The sequence below is a fragment of the Acomys russatus genome, chromosome 17 (assembly GCF_903995435.1).
Source record: "Acomys russatus chromosome 17, mAcoRus1.1, whole genome shotgun sequence".
NCBI classification, from domain to species: domain Eukaryota; kingdom Metazoa; phylum Chordata; class Mammalia; order Rodentia; family Muridae; genus Acomys; species Acomys russatus.
This window is the reverse complement of record NC_067153.1, coordinates 11,020,356-11,036,311: the sequence shown is the minus strand read 5'-3', so window position 1 is coordinate 11,036,311 and position 15,956 is coordinate 11,020,356. Positions and strand designations below refer to the sequence as shown.

The window sequence follows — 15,956 nt, the reverse complement described above, 5'->3', positions numbered from 1 at the left end:
TGGCAATGGAAATATAACTAATTTAAGCATGGATGAAACTAAATAAAACTTATGGATATAGAGAAAATATTTTAACTTAGTCATATTTATTTTAAAAAACTTCTAGAGTAACAATAATTCAGAGGAAAAATAGAAAGAGCATTGCATTTTACTATATTATATTAATTAAAATAAGAATGAATCTAAATAAAACACATTAACTTTATATTTGAAAGTGTACTCTGTTCTTTTTCAATATTCTTTGGTAAATTATTAATAAATAATTTAAAAGTTGAGTTACTTTTCCCTTTAGGATTTTTCATCTCTGGCTATCTTGGTGTGTCCTTCTGGAATTATATTTTCTTCTAGTCATAAAAACAAAGCCAAATTACTTCCATATATATATATATATATAAAATCTGGTCATTTCAAAGTCCTTATTCCAGTTGGCAACCTTTGGATATGTCAGGGCACTAGCAAGGACACAGGTGCTCCCATGATAGGCCCTGCTGACAACTTTAGATTTTACTTGAACAGGTCATCTTTCCAATAACAAGAGCTTTTACAAGCCAGGTGTGGTGGCACATGTCTTTAATTCTAGCACTCAAGGAGGGAGATGTAGGCAGATTTCTGTGAGTTCAAAGACAGTCTGGTCTACAAAGGGAGTCCAGGACAGCCAAGGCTGTCTCAAAAAACAAACAAAAAGAGTTTTTACAGTCTCAAAAGAATTATAGGTGATGAGGCTATTTATTCACGTGCCCTGTCCAAATTACAGCTGAATTTATTTGTGAGACTCGTCCTCACCTGAATACCATCAATGATCTTCTCACAATACCGCTTGGCTTTTTCCAATAACACTAGGATTTAAAGTACCAACAGCTATTCTCTATGGAAAAATATGCCTGTCTGGTCATTATAATGCAGAACATTTTCTTCTGTTCAAATAATTAAAAAAGATAATTAAAGAAAACCATGAATCCCAGCTCTTGGGAGGCCAAGGCATGTGGGTTTCTCTCCATATTTCTATCCATGGAATACTAGCCTGGTCTACAGAGCACGTACCAGGCCAGCGAACGCTACATAGTGAAGCCCTATGTAAAAAACAAAACAAACCAGAAGCAAAATAGAATTAGTTCATAGTTTGCCTTTGAAAAACCCACAGTCTTCGTTTACTTTTAAGACAAGGAAGAGTGCAAAATTAGCAAAGAGCGGAGAAGGAAGAGGAGCTGGACAAAGGAAGAGACCTGCAGAAGGGGCTGCTTTCCGGAGGGGCTTTTCCACTTGATGCTCCATGAGTACCCAGCACAGGTACCCTCTCTGCTGACTGAGACCTGTCCTACTTCTTCCAGGCTCTGCAGGGCGAACTGCAAGTCTGTGGCTGGTACAGCAGCAGGGATGCCTGAATCACAGAAAGGAAATGAAAATTCACAAACCCAGCACTCTTCAAGGTATTGTGTATGTAAAGTATCATGTGCCAACCATACCTACTCCATCCCTGTCAAAGAGACATTTAGAGACTTTTATCCCAAGAATTTATTTATTAATGAGAAACAAAATTATATGTCTTGGTTTGAATATTTTTATTTGACTGTCAGTTTATGGATAATCTAGAAGTCATGAACGTAAGAGAAACTCTGGGGAATTGAAACAGTTGTATTTGGGTAAGACTGAAAAAAAAAAACCCTCAAAGGTCACTTATGGATAATCTCGTTTCTTGTTACTGACAATTTTAACTATATAAATCATGTAGAAAATGCCACTAAAAATAAATGTATGTCTGGGTGTGGTTTCCTATGTCTGTAATCCCAGCACTTAAGGGGGCAGAGGCAGGTGGATTGCTGTGAGTTTGAGGCTAGCCTTGTCTACAAAGTGAGCCCAGGACAGCCAAGGCTACACAGAGAAATGCTGTCTTAAAAAAAAAATTGTACCAAAAATATTTCATTATTGTTTACTTAGCACTCAGGGTAACTATGATAAAGACTGTAAAGCACATGCATAAATTAATACTTTCTAGTACTAGTTGTAATATTTTACAAAGCAAAACACAGTGGTCCTAAAACTAATACTAAACAAGTATGAAACAAATCACAAATGTTATTTATTTCAATATATGGTGCTTATTACAGCCCAACTGTTCACTGGACATATGGTAATAGGTACCATTTTAGACAGGACAGCACATATTTACATTATTTAGTTAAGATTGTATTTAATATAATATGTCAACCCCATTTTATATTGTTTTAATATTATAACATTTCTGGATACCATAGTAATGATTTTTCTTAAAGTATATGTCATATAAGGCTGTAACTTTACATAAGACCATAATTTCAAGCACCTTCATAAAAAGAACTCTTAAGAGTTTGTTATACCTTTACTGACATTTTGTATATTAGTTTTCAATAAAAATGGCTATAACTGATAACATTGGCTTTAAAGTGGTGAGTTCCTTCCTGAACTACCAGAAGAGCAATTCTGAAATAAAAATGATATTACTGACTTTAATATGATGCATATTATTATTATCCATATTTTATTTAGATATTTGAGTATAAGATAACCAAACACAGTAATTACTAAGAGCAACACATAGTTGTGTATTTGAACAGCTTTGGAATGCCCCTGAACATTTTAAATATACCTTTCAGGATATGTCCATAAGCTTGAATGTCAAAGCTGCCACTTATAGGTGGAGAAGCTTCTTGAATTTTTTGAATACGGATCTTTGACTCCCCTGGCCAATTAGTTCCTCTGTAAACCGACTCATTCCTTGTCTCGTTTGTGATTATCTAATTTCCAAAATAAATATTGATAGAATGATTAAACCTCACAATGGCTAACACAATTTCCATTTCATTATGTAGGATCCTTTGACATGACATAAAGGAACCTCATATATTCAGGATTCTTCGGGACATTAAGAGTTCCATAACTCAACACAGGCCATGCCTGTACAGCTGCAATAAAGAGGGCAAAGTCACTGCAGTCATCTGTTCAGCCATCGGCTGAAATGACAGTAATACCTTGTCAACTCAGAACATACCCTCCATCACTCAATGAACAAATATTTATCAAGCAAGCACCCTGTTCAAGGTACAAAGTGCTCCACTGTGTGGAGGCAAAGAAGCATGAGATGGAATCATCACTATCAAACAACTAAAACACCTTTTGGAGAATAACTGTAGACACATAGCCAACAATATAGGGAGCTGTACGATCAGTAGAGTGATGGTTTCAGCTTCACTAAGTAATTTTAACACCAATCAACTGACAGGAGCAATATGTGCTAAGTGCTATTAATATTCATAAGTTGTATATGTAATAAGGAATATGATGTCCTCTGATTCAGAGTTTTCCGTCAATCTTGTGGATCTGAAAATTCATATAGAAATAAGTAACATACATGATAGAAAAAATGTGTGTGTGCCAACTTTATCCATGCCAGAGATTAGAAATAATACAAACCTCCATGAACAGAAGAAAGAAATGTGTTCTTCTTGTATTATAATTTGCAGCAATTCAAAAGACTGGACTATCACTAAAGATAACAAAGTGACTCTTGCAATATTGATGATAGAAGGCAAAATTGTAGTCATGGGGAAAGTTCCCAGGAACAAATAATTTTATTTTCCTTGATCTAAAGTGATCTCCATAGCCACAGCTACATCTTAAAACCTCAATGAGTTCATCAAGGTTCAGGGATACATCATGGACAACAAAAATGCAACAATATTTTAAAGTACAAATAACAAACAGATGGAAACCATAATTTAAAGTACAAGACCATTTATGTACTCACTTATAAGTGGATGTTAGCTGGTAAGTGAATGATATCCAAGCTACAGGCCACAGACCCACAGGTGCTAGGAAAAGGGGGAGGGTTCGGGAGTGGCACATGGATCTCCCTGGGAAATGGAAATAGATTTGTCGGTGGAATGTGGCAGGTGGGAACTGGGGGAGGAGGGATCAGGCTAGGGAAGAGGGATGGAGGCAGAGAGTGTGGAGAGAGAGAGAGAGAGAGAGAGAGAGAGAGAGAACTGGAATTAGGGGATGGTGTGGAAACCAAGTGCAGTGGAAAATTTCTGGAATCTTGGGGGGCAACATTCGTGAGGACTTCCAGTAGTGGAAGATGTGATACAGAGTCTGAAGTGGCCATCTTTTGTAGCCAGACAAGGCTTACAATTGGCGAAGCCAAGAGTGTATCCAGTTGAGTTTTTTTGGGTTTCATGGAGATCCCCAAACAACTCAGGCTGATGCTATGACAGAGGGTCTCTCCCTGAAAACTGACAGTGGGGCCCCATTGCCAAGAACAACACGCACATACCTCAGGGACTGTAAAGAGGTCTAGTTGATGCCTACGTGGCACCTTCACTCCTACATTCTCATCTCTTTGGTGCCAGAAGGTACTTTCCAGGTGACTGAAAGAGAACCGTGGACACCAACCCAGCCAAAAAACTTTCAACCTACAACCTTTGCTGTCTGTAAGACGTTCTGGCCAATAAAGGAAGTGGCCAACCAATGTCTGGTTTCACTTGAGGTCCACATCATGAGAAGGAGCCCATGCCCAGCACTGCCTGGATGGTCAGGAACTGGAGCCTGGATAGTCCAGAGACTCAGGGTAGACCCAAGCAGGAGTGAACCTCCTACCCCCCAAAAATCAGTGAGATGACTCCTAGTGAGAGTATGCTATACTTGTAGATCAGTGCTTTGTCCAGTGATTGTCAGTGGGGCTTCCTCTGACAGAGATGAAACCCATAGCTAGATATTATGGGGATAGCGAGTCTAATTGGAGGTCTCCATCACGTCCCTCCCTCAGAGCTTGTGGTACCCCCATAGAAGAGGGGGAGGAAAGATTATAAGAGTCAGAGAGGATGGAGGATGCCAGGAGAAGAGGAACAACTGAATCAACTAAGCAGAGCTCATATGGGCTCAATGAGTCTGAAGCAGCAAGCTCTGGGCATGGGTGGGTTTGCACCATTTGGCCACGTATATGTTGTGGCTGGTAGCTTGGTGGTTTTGTGGAACTCCTGACCGTGGAAGCAGGTGTATCTGACTCTTTTGCAATCTCTTGGAACATTTTTTTCCCTCCTAGTTTGTCCAGCCTCGGTATGAGGGCTTTTGCCTTCTCTAATTGTAACTTGTTTTATTGTGCTCGGTTGGTGCCTCTTGGAGGCCTGTTTCTTTCTGAACAGAAACAGAAGAGGACCTGGAGAAATGGGAAGTTGAAGGGGGGCTGGGAGGAGCAGAGGGAGGAGAAACTGTGGTTCAGATGTGCTGTATGAGAGGAAAATGTATTTTCAACTACAATACAAGACAATTTGTAATTGCTTCAAAATTGAAGTCTATACAAGTCTAGCAAACCATATTCTGGGGACTGGTGAGATGGCTCAGCTGGTGAGAGTACTTGCTCTGCAAGCATCGGGATCTGAGATTTTTATCCCAACATCTCCATAAAAAGATAGACATATCCATAAATGAATGCCAGTGATCCCACAGCTATAGAGAAAGAGACAGGAAAAGAAGTTCACAAGCTCAGCTACAGTTCGGAGACCCAAGCTCGAGAACATGAGGTGGAGACTGACAGAGCATTGCACCTCATATTGTCTTCTGGCCTCTACTTATGTGCATATGCACACACTACAACATGTGCCTATATACGGCACTACACTACAACACACACACACAAGCACACATGCACACATGCACACATGCATGCGCACACACACAAGCCATGGTATGGATCGGATCTAACAGATTGCAAATTTCTAATAAAAAAGAATGAAAGAATAGCTAAAACATTATTTTTGTAAAAACATAAGAAGATTAAGATAAGTGAAGCGAGATATTACATAGGCAGAGAACCCAACATAATAACGGTGCTCTTACTAAAACGCGATCTATAGATTTAATGCAATTGTTATCAAAATATCAACAAGACATTGTTTAAATGTGGTTTTGTCATGGCCTTGCCAGGCCACAGGGGAATAAGATGTACTTGTGACTTGATGTGCTGGTGTGGGTAGAGAGGGGTTCCACTTATCTGAGGATGAAGGAACAGAGGGAAGAGGGAGGAAGGGTGTGGCTGGGAGGAGAGGAGGGAGGAGGCTATGATCGGGATGTAAAGTGAATAAATATACAAATAAAAATAATGATAAAAATATATCAGCAAGACATTCTGTAGACACAAAAAAACTGTAAAATAATTTATATGAAGACAGACCTACAATAAACCACTTCAACACAAGAAGAATAAAACAAAAAGAAACCACTGTATTCAGTGTTTGGGCAGTCACAGCAGCCAAAAGATGAAGAAAATACATAGAGAGAATAATGAAGAGCACAAATGCATATAAGCACAAAATGTGCTGAAGGAGCGCATTCCCAAGTGCATAGGAATAATCCAGTAGAGTAATGAAGTATCTCCAATAGCAGATGTCAGAGTAAGTGGAGTCATAAGGAAATAGGTACTATCCTATGACAAAATTTTACTAAAACTCAGCTCAGAATGGGCCACAGCATATGAAATATAAAGTCTTTAGAGCAAAAATCTTAGTTAACATTCTCATATTTTAGATCAGGAGCACTATCCAGCAAAGGAAATAAACAAACAACATTAAGCCCTCTCTGGGAGACTTTACAATGAAGATGGAGAGGCAAGCTGTGGTCTAGAAGAAAATGCTTGGTGAGAAAGCTAAAGAAAAAAAAAAAAAGAGCAATAAACAAACCAATTATAAATGGACACTCTATAGAAAATACACGGGTGGTGAAAAAGCTCAAGGACTGATGTTCAACACTACACTGGCCATTAGAAAATGTAAATGAAATCCTAATGAGATTAATATCATCTATCCTGATGGCTAAAATGAAAAATAGTGAGAACATCAAAACGCTAGACAATTTGTGGAACCTGATTCATTTTAAATACTGTTGGGAGGAATATATAGTAGTGTGGCCATTTTGGAAAACAATGTACAGTGTCTTTATAGAATGGTAGATGTATTTACCAAATTGCCCCATAATTGTAGCTGTTATGCATACAGCACCCCAAAACAAAAACACAAGGCCCCACGTGAGCACATTTTATACTGTTGTTAAGTGAAGTATTTACAGTGAATATGTCCATAGTGAAAATGTTGAAGACAGTAAGAATAAATACTGAGCCAGGATGAGGCAAAGACAGTGTTTTGGAGAACATTTATTTCTCCATTATCTCCAGTTATGAAGTTATTTACTTGGTGAGGGGTTCCCTGTAAGTCTCTACAAAGGATAATTAAACTTTAATTTTGAGCTTTTATATATTTGTTTTTAATTTGTTGTTGGAAACAGAACTAATAAATTGTGTATTTTTATAGGTAATTAAGTTTTTAAATGTTTGTTATACTTTTAGCATTGAACTCTGATTGAACTTCAAATAACTCAAGTAGTATATAAACTGCTCAAGTTCCTTTGGATCCATAAAAAACCAACCATATCCGCCTTCTCTGTACAGATGTTGAGGTAGGCAAACGAAATGCTGCTCATAACAGAAGTAATTTTAAAACATTGCAGCACCATCTTTTTCTTCAGTAATGTATATTTATGAATCTCTTTTGAGGGCTCAGAGGTGAAGAACACTGGCCGCCCTACAAAGGGTGTAGGTTTAATCCTCAGCAACTGCATGGCAGCTCACAACCATCTGTAACTGCAGTTCCAGTTAACCGATGATGCCCTCTTTTGGCCTCTGTAGGCCCTGCACACATGTGGTGACAGATTATGTATACATATATACATATATATATATATATGCAAAACTCCTATACACATAAACTAAACTAAACTAAACTTTAAAATGAATCTCTAATGGAAGAACCCATAAGTTTTTACACATACAAGGTAAATTCTACTTGATCTGACATTCTTCCTTTTTATTATATTTTAACTTATTCTCCCGCCGTGTGTGTGTGTACCACGTGTCATGATGTGCTATGAAGGCCATAAGACAGCTTGAAGGACTTGGTTGTCTCTTAGTCCCAGTAATCACACTCAGGCCACCAAGACTTACCAGCAGGCACCTTACTCAATGAATCATTATCATAGGACCCCAGTCTTCATATTTACAGATATTTCCCCTGTTTTCCCACATAGACATATTTTAAAGAGAATTCTCAAAGCATTTTCATCTTCAATCTCAGTAAGTCTCTAAGTTTTAATCATTGCTTCAGCATAATAAATAATATTCAATTTTATACCAGATTTTCAAAATTAAGGAAATGCATGACATCAAATTCTGGTGGTCATGAAGCTGAAAGTAGTAACCGTAAAGTTCTAGGCTTACCTGCCCAAAGCTCACAGCCATCATGGGTATATTGTGACTGCAGTTATACAAAGTCATGGTAACCGAATACTGAATTGTCATATTTGATCCACTTAATTTGGTCTGATTAACTTGAAAATGCTTTACAAATATTCCTCTGTTTGCTAATGTTGGGGGTCTTCTCTTTGGCATTTCTGAAAAAGTAAGTGGGAGATAGGATTACAGTGCTATGTTTTTGCTATGTTATTGACGGAATTTATTTGGATATGAATCTATGAGTAGACCATGATAAATGATGCTAAGACATGGAAATAAAAATTTCACTTATAGCATTATTATCACTTAAGTCTACAAAAGCTTTCAGGTCAACCTTATTAGAAAGTTGTCGAGGATCCAAGATGGCGGCGAGCAGTGTGGACCGTGTTTGGAGGCTCCAGTGAACAATTCAGGAAATTGCACAGATTTCTGAGCCAGGAACACCAAGATCCCCACACCACGGCAGCGGGAGTGCTCCACGGTTCGGAGGGACCAGGGTGCGGAGGACCTGCGTGCCCCTGCACACGGGAGGAGCGCGGATTTTCTTGGATCAGAGCAGCAACGGCAGAGGCAGCAGCAACAGTGGCGGCACCAGCAGCATCAGCGTCAGCAGTGGCAGTGGCTGAGGTTTGCAGCTCTGAGCCTTCCGGTGGAGGCAATTAGTGTGGTGGCCAGTGGGAGTTGCTGCGGGAGAGGGGACTCTGGACGGGATTTGGCTCGCGTGGTGCCTTGTGACCCAAACTGGACTCGGCGGACAGTTCAGCCCCAGAGTCCTGGGTTCAGCTCAGTGCGTAGTGCCGTGGAGACACTGTCTCAGCGCAGCAAGCAATTCTGCCCTAGGCACTAGCTCAACTCAACCACAGCTCCCCTGCTGTGACACAGGCTGGTCGGACCCTCAGTTCCACCCTAGGCACTAGCTCAGCGCAGCCGCAGTTCTCCTGCTGTGACGCAGGGTGGGCGGAGCGCTCAATTCCACCCTACACCCTAGGCACCAGCTCAGCGCAGCCGCAGTTCTCCTGCTGTGACGCAGGCTGGGTGGAGCACTCAATTCCACCCTAGGCACCAGCTCAGCGCAGCCGCAGTTCTCCAGCTGTGACGCAGGCTGGGTGGAGCACTTAGCTCCACCAGAGGCACTAGCTCACATCAAGAAGCAGTTCTGCCCAAGACACTAGCACAGCTCAGCAGGCAGTTCTGGGGCACTAACACAGGCTGAGGTCAGCACGCAGATTCAGCCCAGAGGCCCTAGCTGGACTTGCTAGGCAGATTGGGCCCAGAGTCTCTAGTTGAGCTGTGCACACAGGCTTGGTGACTCCAAGACTCTGTCTGGACTCTACACGCAGTTTAGGCCCGGAGTCCCAGGCTGAATTCAGCGTGCAGTGTAGGTCCAGAGTCCCTGGCTGAGCTCGGTGCACAATTCTGCCCCGGAGACTCGGGTGGAGCTCAACGTGCAGTTTGGGGCCTGAGTCCCTAACTGTGCTTGGCAGACAGATTGGGCCCAGAGACTCTAGTGGAGCTTTTGGCACTGTCCCGGCTCTAAGACTCTGGTTAGACACAGTATGCAGTTTGAATCCAGAATTCCTGGCTGAGCTTGGTGGACAGTTCAGGCCCTGAGTCAATAACTGACCACAGCACACACTTTAGGCCAAAAGCCCCTTGCTGAGCTTGGTGCGCAGTCCCAGCCCCCCAAAATTCTGGCTGGACCCTGTGTGCATTTTGTGCCCAGAATCCCTAGCTGAGCTCGGCAAACAGTTCAGGCCTTGAGAATCTAGCTGAGCTCATCACGTGGTTCGGGCCCAGTGTCCCTGGCTGGACTTGGCAGGGAACCCAGAAGGCTGTGGATACCTTGGCCTGACCCAACGCTCATTCAGAGACCCAGAACGATTGCAGGACCCACAGCACAGGGGAGCTGAGGATCACTGGCTGTGAGAGACCAAAACGACAAGGCTAACCTCCTGCCATCCACACCAGTGAAGTATCAGAGATTCCAGCCTACGGAAATCGTGAGAAAACAAGTGAATCTATCATCAGACTCCCTCCTTCAAACTCTGGAAGCTACTCAACAAAAACAAAGACACCAAGATGTCTAAAGGACAGCGTAAAAGCATATGCAAAAAACCCCAAAACAACATGGCGTCTCCAGTTTCCAGCTATCCCAAAGAAAACAACCCAAAGAACTCAAATACAACGGAAATACAAGAAAATGACCTCAAATCCTTAGTAATGAGGATATTAATGGAGGAAACAAATAAAATTCGTAATCAAATGCAGGAGGACGCAGCCAAACAGGTGAGAGACATAAAAGAAGCACATAGAGTGGAACTGGAAAAATTTCAGGAAAATGCAAACAACCAGGTGAAAGAAATCAGAAAATCCATTCAAGATCTAAAGACAAAAATGGATTCAATGATAAACACACAGACCGAAGAAAAACGAGAATGTGAGACCTCAGAGAAGAAGGTGAGCAACACAGAGGTGAGCTTTTCTAACAGAATCCAAGAGATGGAAGAACAAATCTCAGGTCTAGAAGATACAATCACAGATCTTGAAGCAACCATTAAGGAAAACTCCTGACACAAAACATCCAAGAAATTAAGGACACCATGAAAAGAAGAAATCTGAGGATAATAGGCATTGAAGAAAGAGAAGATATCAGTCTCCAAGGCCCAGAAACTATTCTCAATAAAATCATAGTAGAAAATTTCCCCAATCTAAAGAAAGAGATGCCCATAAACATACAAGAGGCCTACAGAACACCAAATAGAATTGACCAGAAAAGAAAAACTGCCCGTCACATAATAATCAAACACAAAACATACAGAACAAAGAAAAAATATTAAAAGCTGCAAGGGAAAAGGGCCAAATAACATTTAATGGCAAACCTATCAGAATTATACCCGACTTCTCAGCAGAGACCATAAAAGCCAGAAGGGCCTGGACAGAGACCCTGCAAACCCTAAGAGACCACAGATGCCAGGCCAGACTACTTTACCCAGCAAAACTATCAATAACCATTGATGGAGAAAACAAAATATTCCATGACAAAAACAAATTCAAACAGTACCTATCCACAAATCCAGCTTTACAGAAGGTACTAGAAGGAAAACTCCATCCCAAAGGTCAAGCTACAACCCAAAATACTCAGGAAATAGATAACTATCTCATGGCAAAAAAAAAAAAAAAAAAAAAAAAAAACTACACAAACGCTCGACTGGAAACAACATCAAAATTAAGACTCTTAACAGTCACTGGTCATTAATATCTCTCAACATCAATGGTCTCAATTCTCCAATAAAAAGACACAGACTAACTGAATGGGTGCATAAACAAGATCCAACATTCTTCTGCATTCAAGAAACACATCTCACCCATAACGATAAGCATTACCTCAGGGTAAAAGGTTGGAAAAAAATATTCCAAGCAAATGGTCACAAGAAGCAAGCAGGCGTAGCCATTTTAGTATCGAACAAAATAGACTTTCAACCAAAATTAAAAGGGACGAGGAAGGACACTTCATACTCATCAAAGGTAAAGTCAACCAAGATGACATCACAATTCTGAACATCTATGCTCCCAATACAAGGGCACCCACATTTGTAAAAGATCTACTAAAAAAGCTTAAACCACACATCGATCCCTACACAATAATAGTGGGGGACTTCAACACCCCACTCTCACTGAAGGATAAGCCATTGAAACAGAAACTAAGCCGAGAAATAACATCATTAACCAATGCCATGGGTCAAATGGATCTAACAGATATCTATAGAACCTTTCACCCAAACAAGAAAGGATATACCTTCTTCTCTGCACCCCATGGAACCTTCTCCAAAATTGATCACATTGTAGGTCACAAAGCAAGCCTCAACAGATACAAGAGGATTGAAATAATACCTTGTATCCTATCAGATCACCATGCTCTTAGGCTGCAATTCAACAACAGAAATAACAAAAAGCTTACACGTACGTCGAAACTAAAGAACTCTCTGCTAAATGACACCTGGGTTAGGGAAGAAATAAAGAAAGAAATCAAGGAGTTTCTGAAATTCAATGAAAATGAAGGAACAACATACCCAAATTTGTGGGATACATTGAAAGCAGTGCTAAGAGGAAAATTCATAGCACTAAGTGCCTTTAAAAAGAAATTGGAAACATCGCACATAAGCATCTTAACGACACAACTGGAAGCCCTAGAAAAAAAAGAACCAGAAACACCCAAAAGGAGTAGACATCTGGAAATAATCAAACTCAGGGGTGAAATTAACAAATTAGAAACTAAGAAAACAGTCCAAAGAATCAACAAAACCAAGAGCTGGTTCTTTGAGAAAATCAGCAAGATAGACAGACCATTAGCCAAACTGACTAAAAGGCAGAGAGACAGTATTGAAATCAACAAAATCAGAAATGAAAAGGGAGACATAACAACAGACACTGAAGAAATACAAAGAATCATAAGATCCTACTTTGAAGGCATATACACCACAAAATTTGAAAATCTAAGGGAAAGGGACCATTTTTTGATCATTTCACTTGCAAAGTTGAGTGAAGAACAGATAAACAAGCTAAATAGTCCCATTTCCCCTACAGAAATAGAAGCAATCATTGATAGTCTCCCAACCAAAAAAAGCCCAGGGCCAGATGGTCTCAGTGCAGAATTCTACCAGACCTTCAAGGGTGAGCTAATACAGAGATTTTTCAAACTACTCCAAAAGATAGAAATGGATGGAATATTACCCAATTCATTCTATGAAGCCATAGTCACATTGATACCTAAACCTCACAAAGACTCAACAAAGAAAGAGAATTTCAGACCAATTTCTCTTATGAACATCGATGCAAAAATACTAAATAAAATACTTGCAAAATGAATACAAGAACACATCAAAGATATCATTCATCATGACCAAGTAGGCTTCATTCCAGGCATGCAGGGATGGTTTAATATATGAAATCCATCAATGTAATCCACCATATAAACAAACTGAAAATAAAAACCACATGATCATCTCTTTAGATGCAGAGAAAGCATTTGATAAAATCCAACACCCATTCATGTTTAAAGTTTTAGAGAGATCGGGGATATAAGGCACTTTCCTCAACATAATAAAGGCTATATACAGCAAGCCAATAGCCAAAATCAAAGTAAATGGTGAGATGCTCAAGGAAATTCCTCTAAAATCGGGAACAAGGCAAGGCTGCCCACTCGCTCCATATCTCTTCAATATAGTACTCGAAGTTCTAGCCAGAGCAATAAGACAACAAAAGGAGATCAAGGGTATCCAAATGGGAAAGGAGGAAGTCAAATTATCCCTATTTGCAGATGATATGATAGTGTACATAAGTGACCCTCAAAATTCCACCAGAGAACTCCTAAAGCTGATAAACACCTTCAGCAAATTAGCTGGATACAAAATTAACTCAAAAAAGTCTGTAGCCTTCCTATACACAAATGACAAGCTTGCAGAGGAAGAAATTAGGAAAACCACACCCTTCACATTAGCCACAAGCAATATAAAATATCTAGGAGTTACTCTAACTAAGCAAGTGAAGGACTTGTTTGAAAAAATTTTCAAAACTCTGAAGAAAGAGATTGAAGATGACTGAGAAGATGGAATGATCTTCCTTGCTCATGGATCAGGAGAATTAACATAATAAAAATGGCCGTCCTACCAAAAGCAATCTACAGATTCAATGCAATCCCTATCAAAATACCTACACAATTTTTTAAAGACATTGAAAGTTCAATTCTGAACTTCATATGGAAAAACAAAAAACCCAGAATAGCTAAAACAATCTTGTACACTAAAAGGTGCTCCGGAGGAATCTCCATACCTGATCTCAAACTATACTATAAAGCAATAGTAATTAAAACAGCTTGGTACTGACACAGCAACAGGCTGGTTGATCAGTGGAATCGAATCGAAGACCCAGATATGAATCCACACACATATGGTCACTTGATTTTCGACAAAGAAGCCAAATCCATTCAATGGAAAAAGGATAGCATCTTCAACAAATGGTGCTGGTCTAACTGGAGGTCTATGTGTAAAAAAATGCAACTGGACCCATATTTGTCACCTTGTACAAAACTCAAATCCAAGTGGATTAAAGACCTCAACATAAAATCAGAGACACTAAGTCACTTAGAAGAAAAAGTGGGGAAGAGCCTGGAACATATTGGCACAGGAGACAACTTCCTGAACAGAACACCAACAGCCCAGGCCTTAATGTCAACCATTAATAAATGGGACCTCATGAGGCTGAGAAGCTTTTGTAAGGCAGGAGACACTGTCAAGAGAACAAAGCGACAGCCTACAGACTGGGAAAAGATCTTCACCAACCCTACATCTGACAAAGGTCTAATATCCAAAATATATAAAGAACTCAAGAAGCTAAACACCACCAAACCAAATAACCCAATTGAGAAATGGGGCTTGGAACTAAACAGAGAATTCTCAACAGAGGAATATGAAATGGCTGAGAAACACTTAAAGAAATGCTCAACCTCCTTAGTCATCAGGGAAATGCAAATCAAAACAACTCTGAGATTCCATCTTACACCCATCAGAATGGCTAAGATCAACAACTCAAGGGACACCACATGCTGGCAAGGATGTGGGGAGAGAGGAACACTCCTTCATTGCTGGTGGGAATGCAAACTAGTACAGCCACTTTGGAAATCTATCTGGTTCCATTTTAGAAAACTGGGAATAGGGCTTCCTCAAGACCCAGCTATTCCACTCCTTGGAATATACCCAGAAGATGCTCCAGCACACAGCAAGAAAATTTGCTCAACCATGTTCATAGCAGCCTTATTCATAATAGCCAGATCATGGAAACTGCCTAAGTGTCCCTCACTAGAAGAATGGATAAAGAAACTGTGGTACATATACACTATGGAATACTACTCAGCTATTAAAAACAAGGAATTCCCAAAATTTGTGTATAAATTGATTGAGCTAGAAATGATCATAATGAGTGAGTTAACCCAGAAGCAGGAAGACTTAAATGGTATATACTCACTTATATCTGCATACTAGCCCAAGGGGCATGTCCCACGAAAACCTTCACTTACTAGGAAAGTGGGACAGAGGGGAGGACATCCTATTGGGACTCTAGATGAGAGAAGCATGGGAGAATGGCAAAGTAGAAGGATCCAGAGGGTCCTAGACACCTACAAGTAGATAGGCAGATTTGGGCCCAGGGGTCCCGCTCAAACTAAGGCACCAGCCAAGGACAATACAGGCGGTAAACGTTAAACCCCTATCCAGATCTAGCCAATGGTCAGAACATTCTCCACAGTTGACTGGAGAGTGGGATATGACTTTCTCATGTACTCTGGTGCCTCACATTTGACCACGTCCCCTGGAGGGGAGACCTGGTGGCACTCAGAGGAAGGACAGCAGGTTACCGAGAAGAGACTTGATACCCTATGAGCATATACAGGGGGAGGTAATCCCCCTCAGGAACAGTCATAGGGGAGGGGAATAAGGGGAAAAGGGGAGGGAGCGAGGAATGGGAGGATACAAGGGATGGGATAACCATTGAGATGTAACAAGAATAAATTAATAATAAAAAATTAAAAAAAGAAAGTTGTCACTGTTGAATAGTTGCATTTGGAGAAAAATTCTCCTTCATAATTGATTTC

General features: G+C 40.4%; 1 protein-coding gene across 1 annotated transcript in view; it reads right to left on the bottom strand.

Moving 5' to 3' along the window:
* Window positions 1-15,956, bottom strand: part of Pkhd1l1 (PKHD1 like 1) — a 155,035-nt gene that overhangs the window by 96,076 nt on the left and 43,003 nt on the right. Inside the window, exons 23-25 of the mRNA XM_051159545.1 lie at window positions 8,297-8,469; window positions 2,624-2,771; window positions 1,224-1,378 (exon numbers count right to left, since the gene is read on the bottom strand). Coding sequence (XP_051015502.1) covers window positions 1,224-1,378; window positions 2,624-2,771; window positions 8,297-8,469 — 476 coding nt within the window. The remainder of the gene's footprint in view (window positions 1-1,223; window positions 1,379-2,623; window positions 2,772-8,296; window positions 8,470-15,956) is intronic.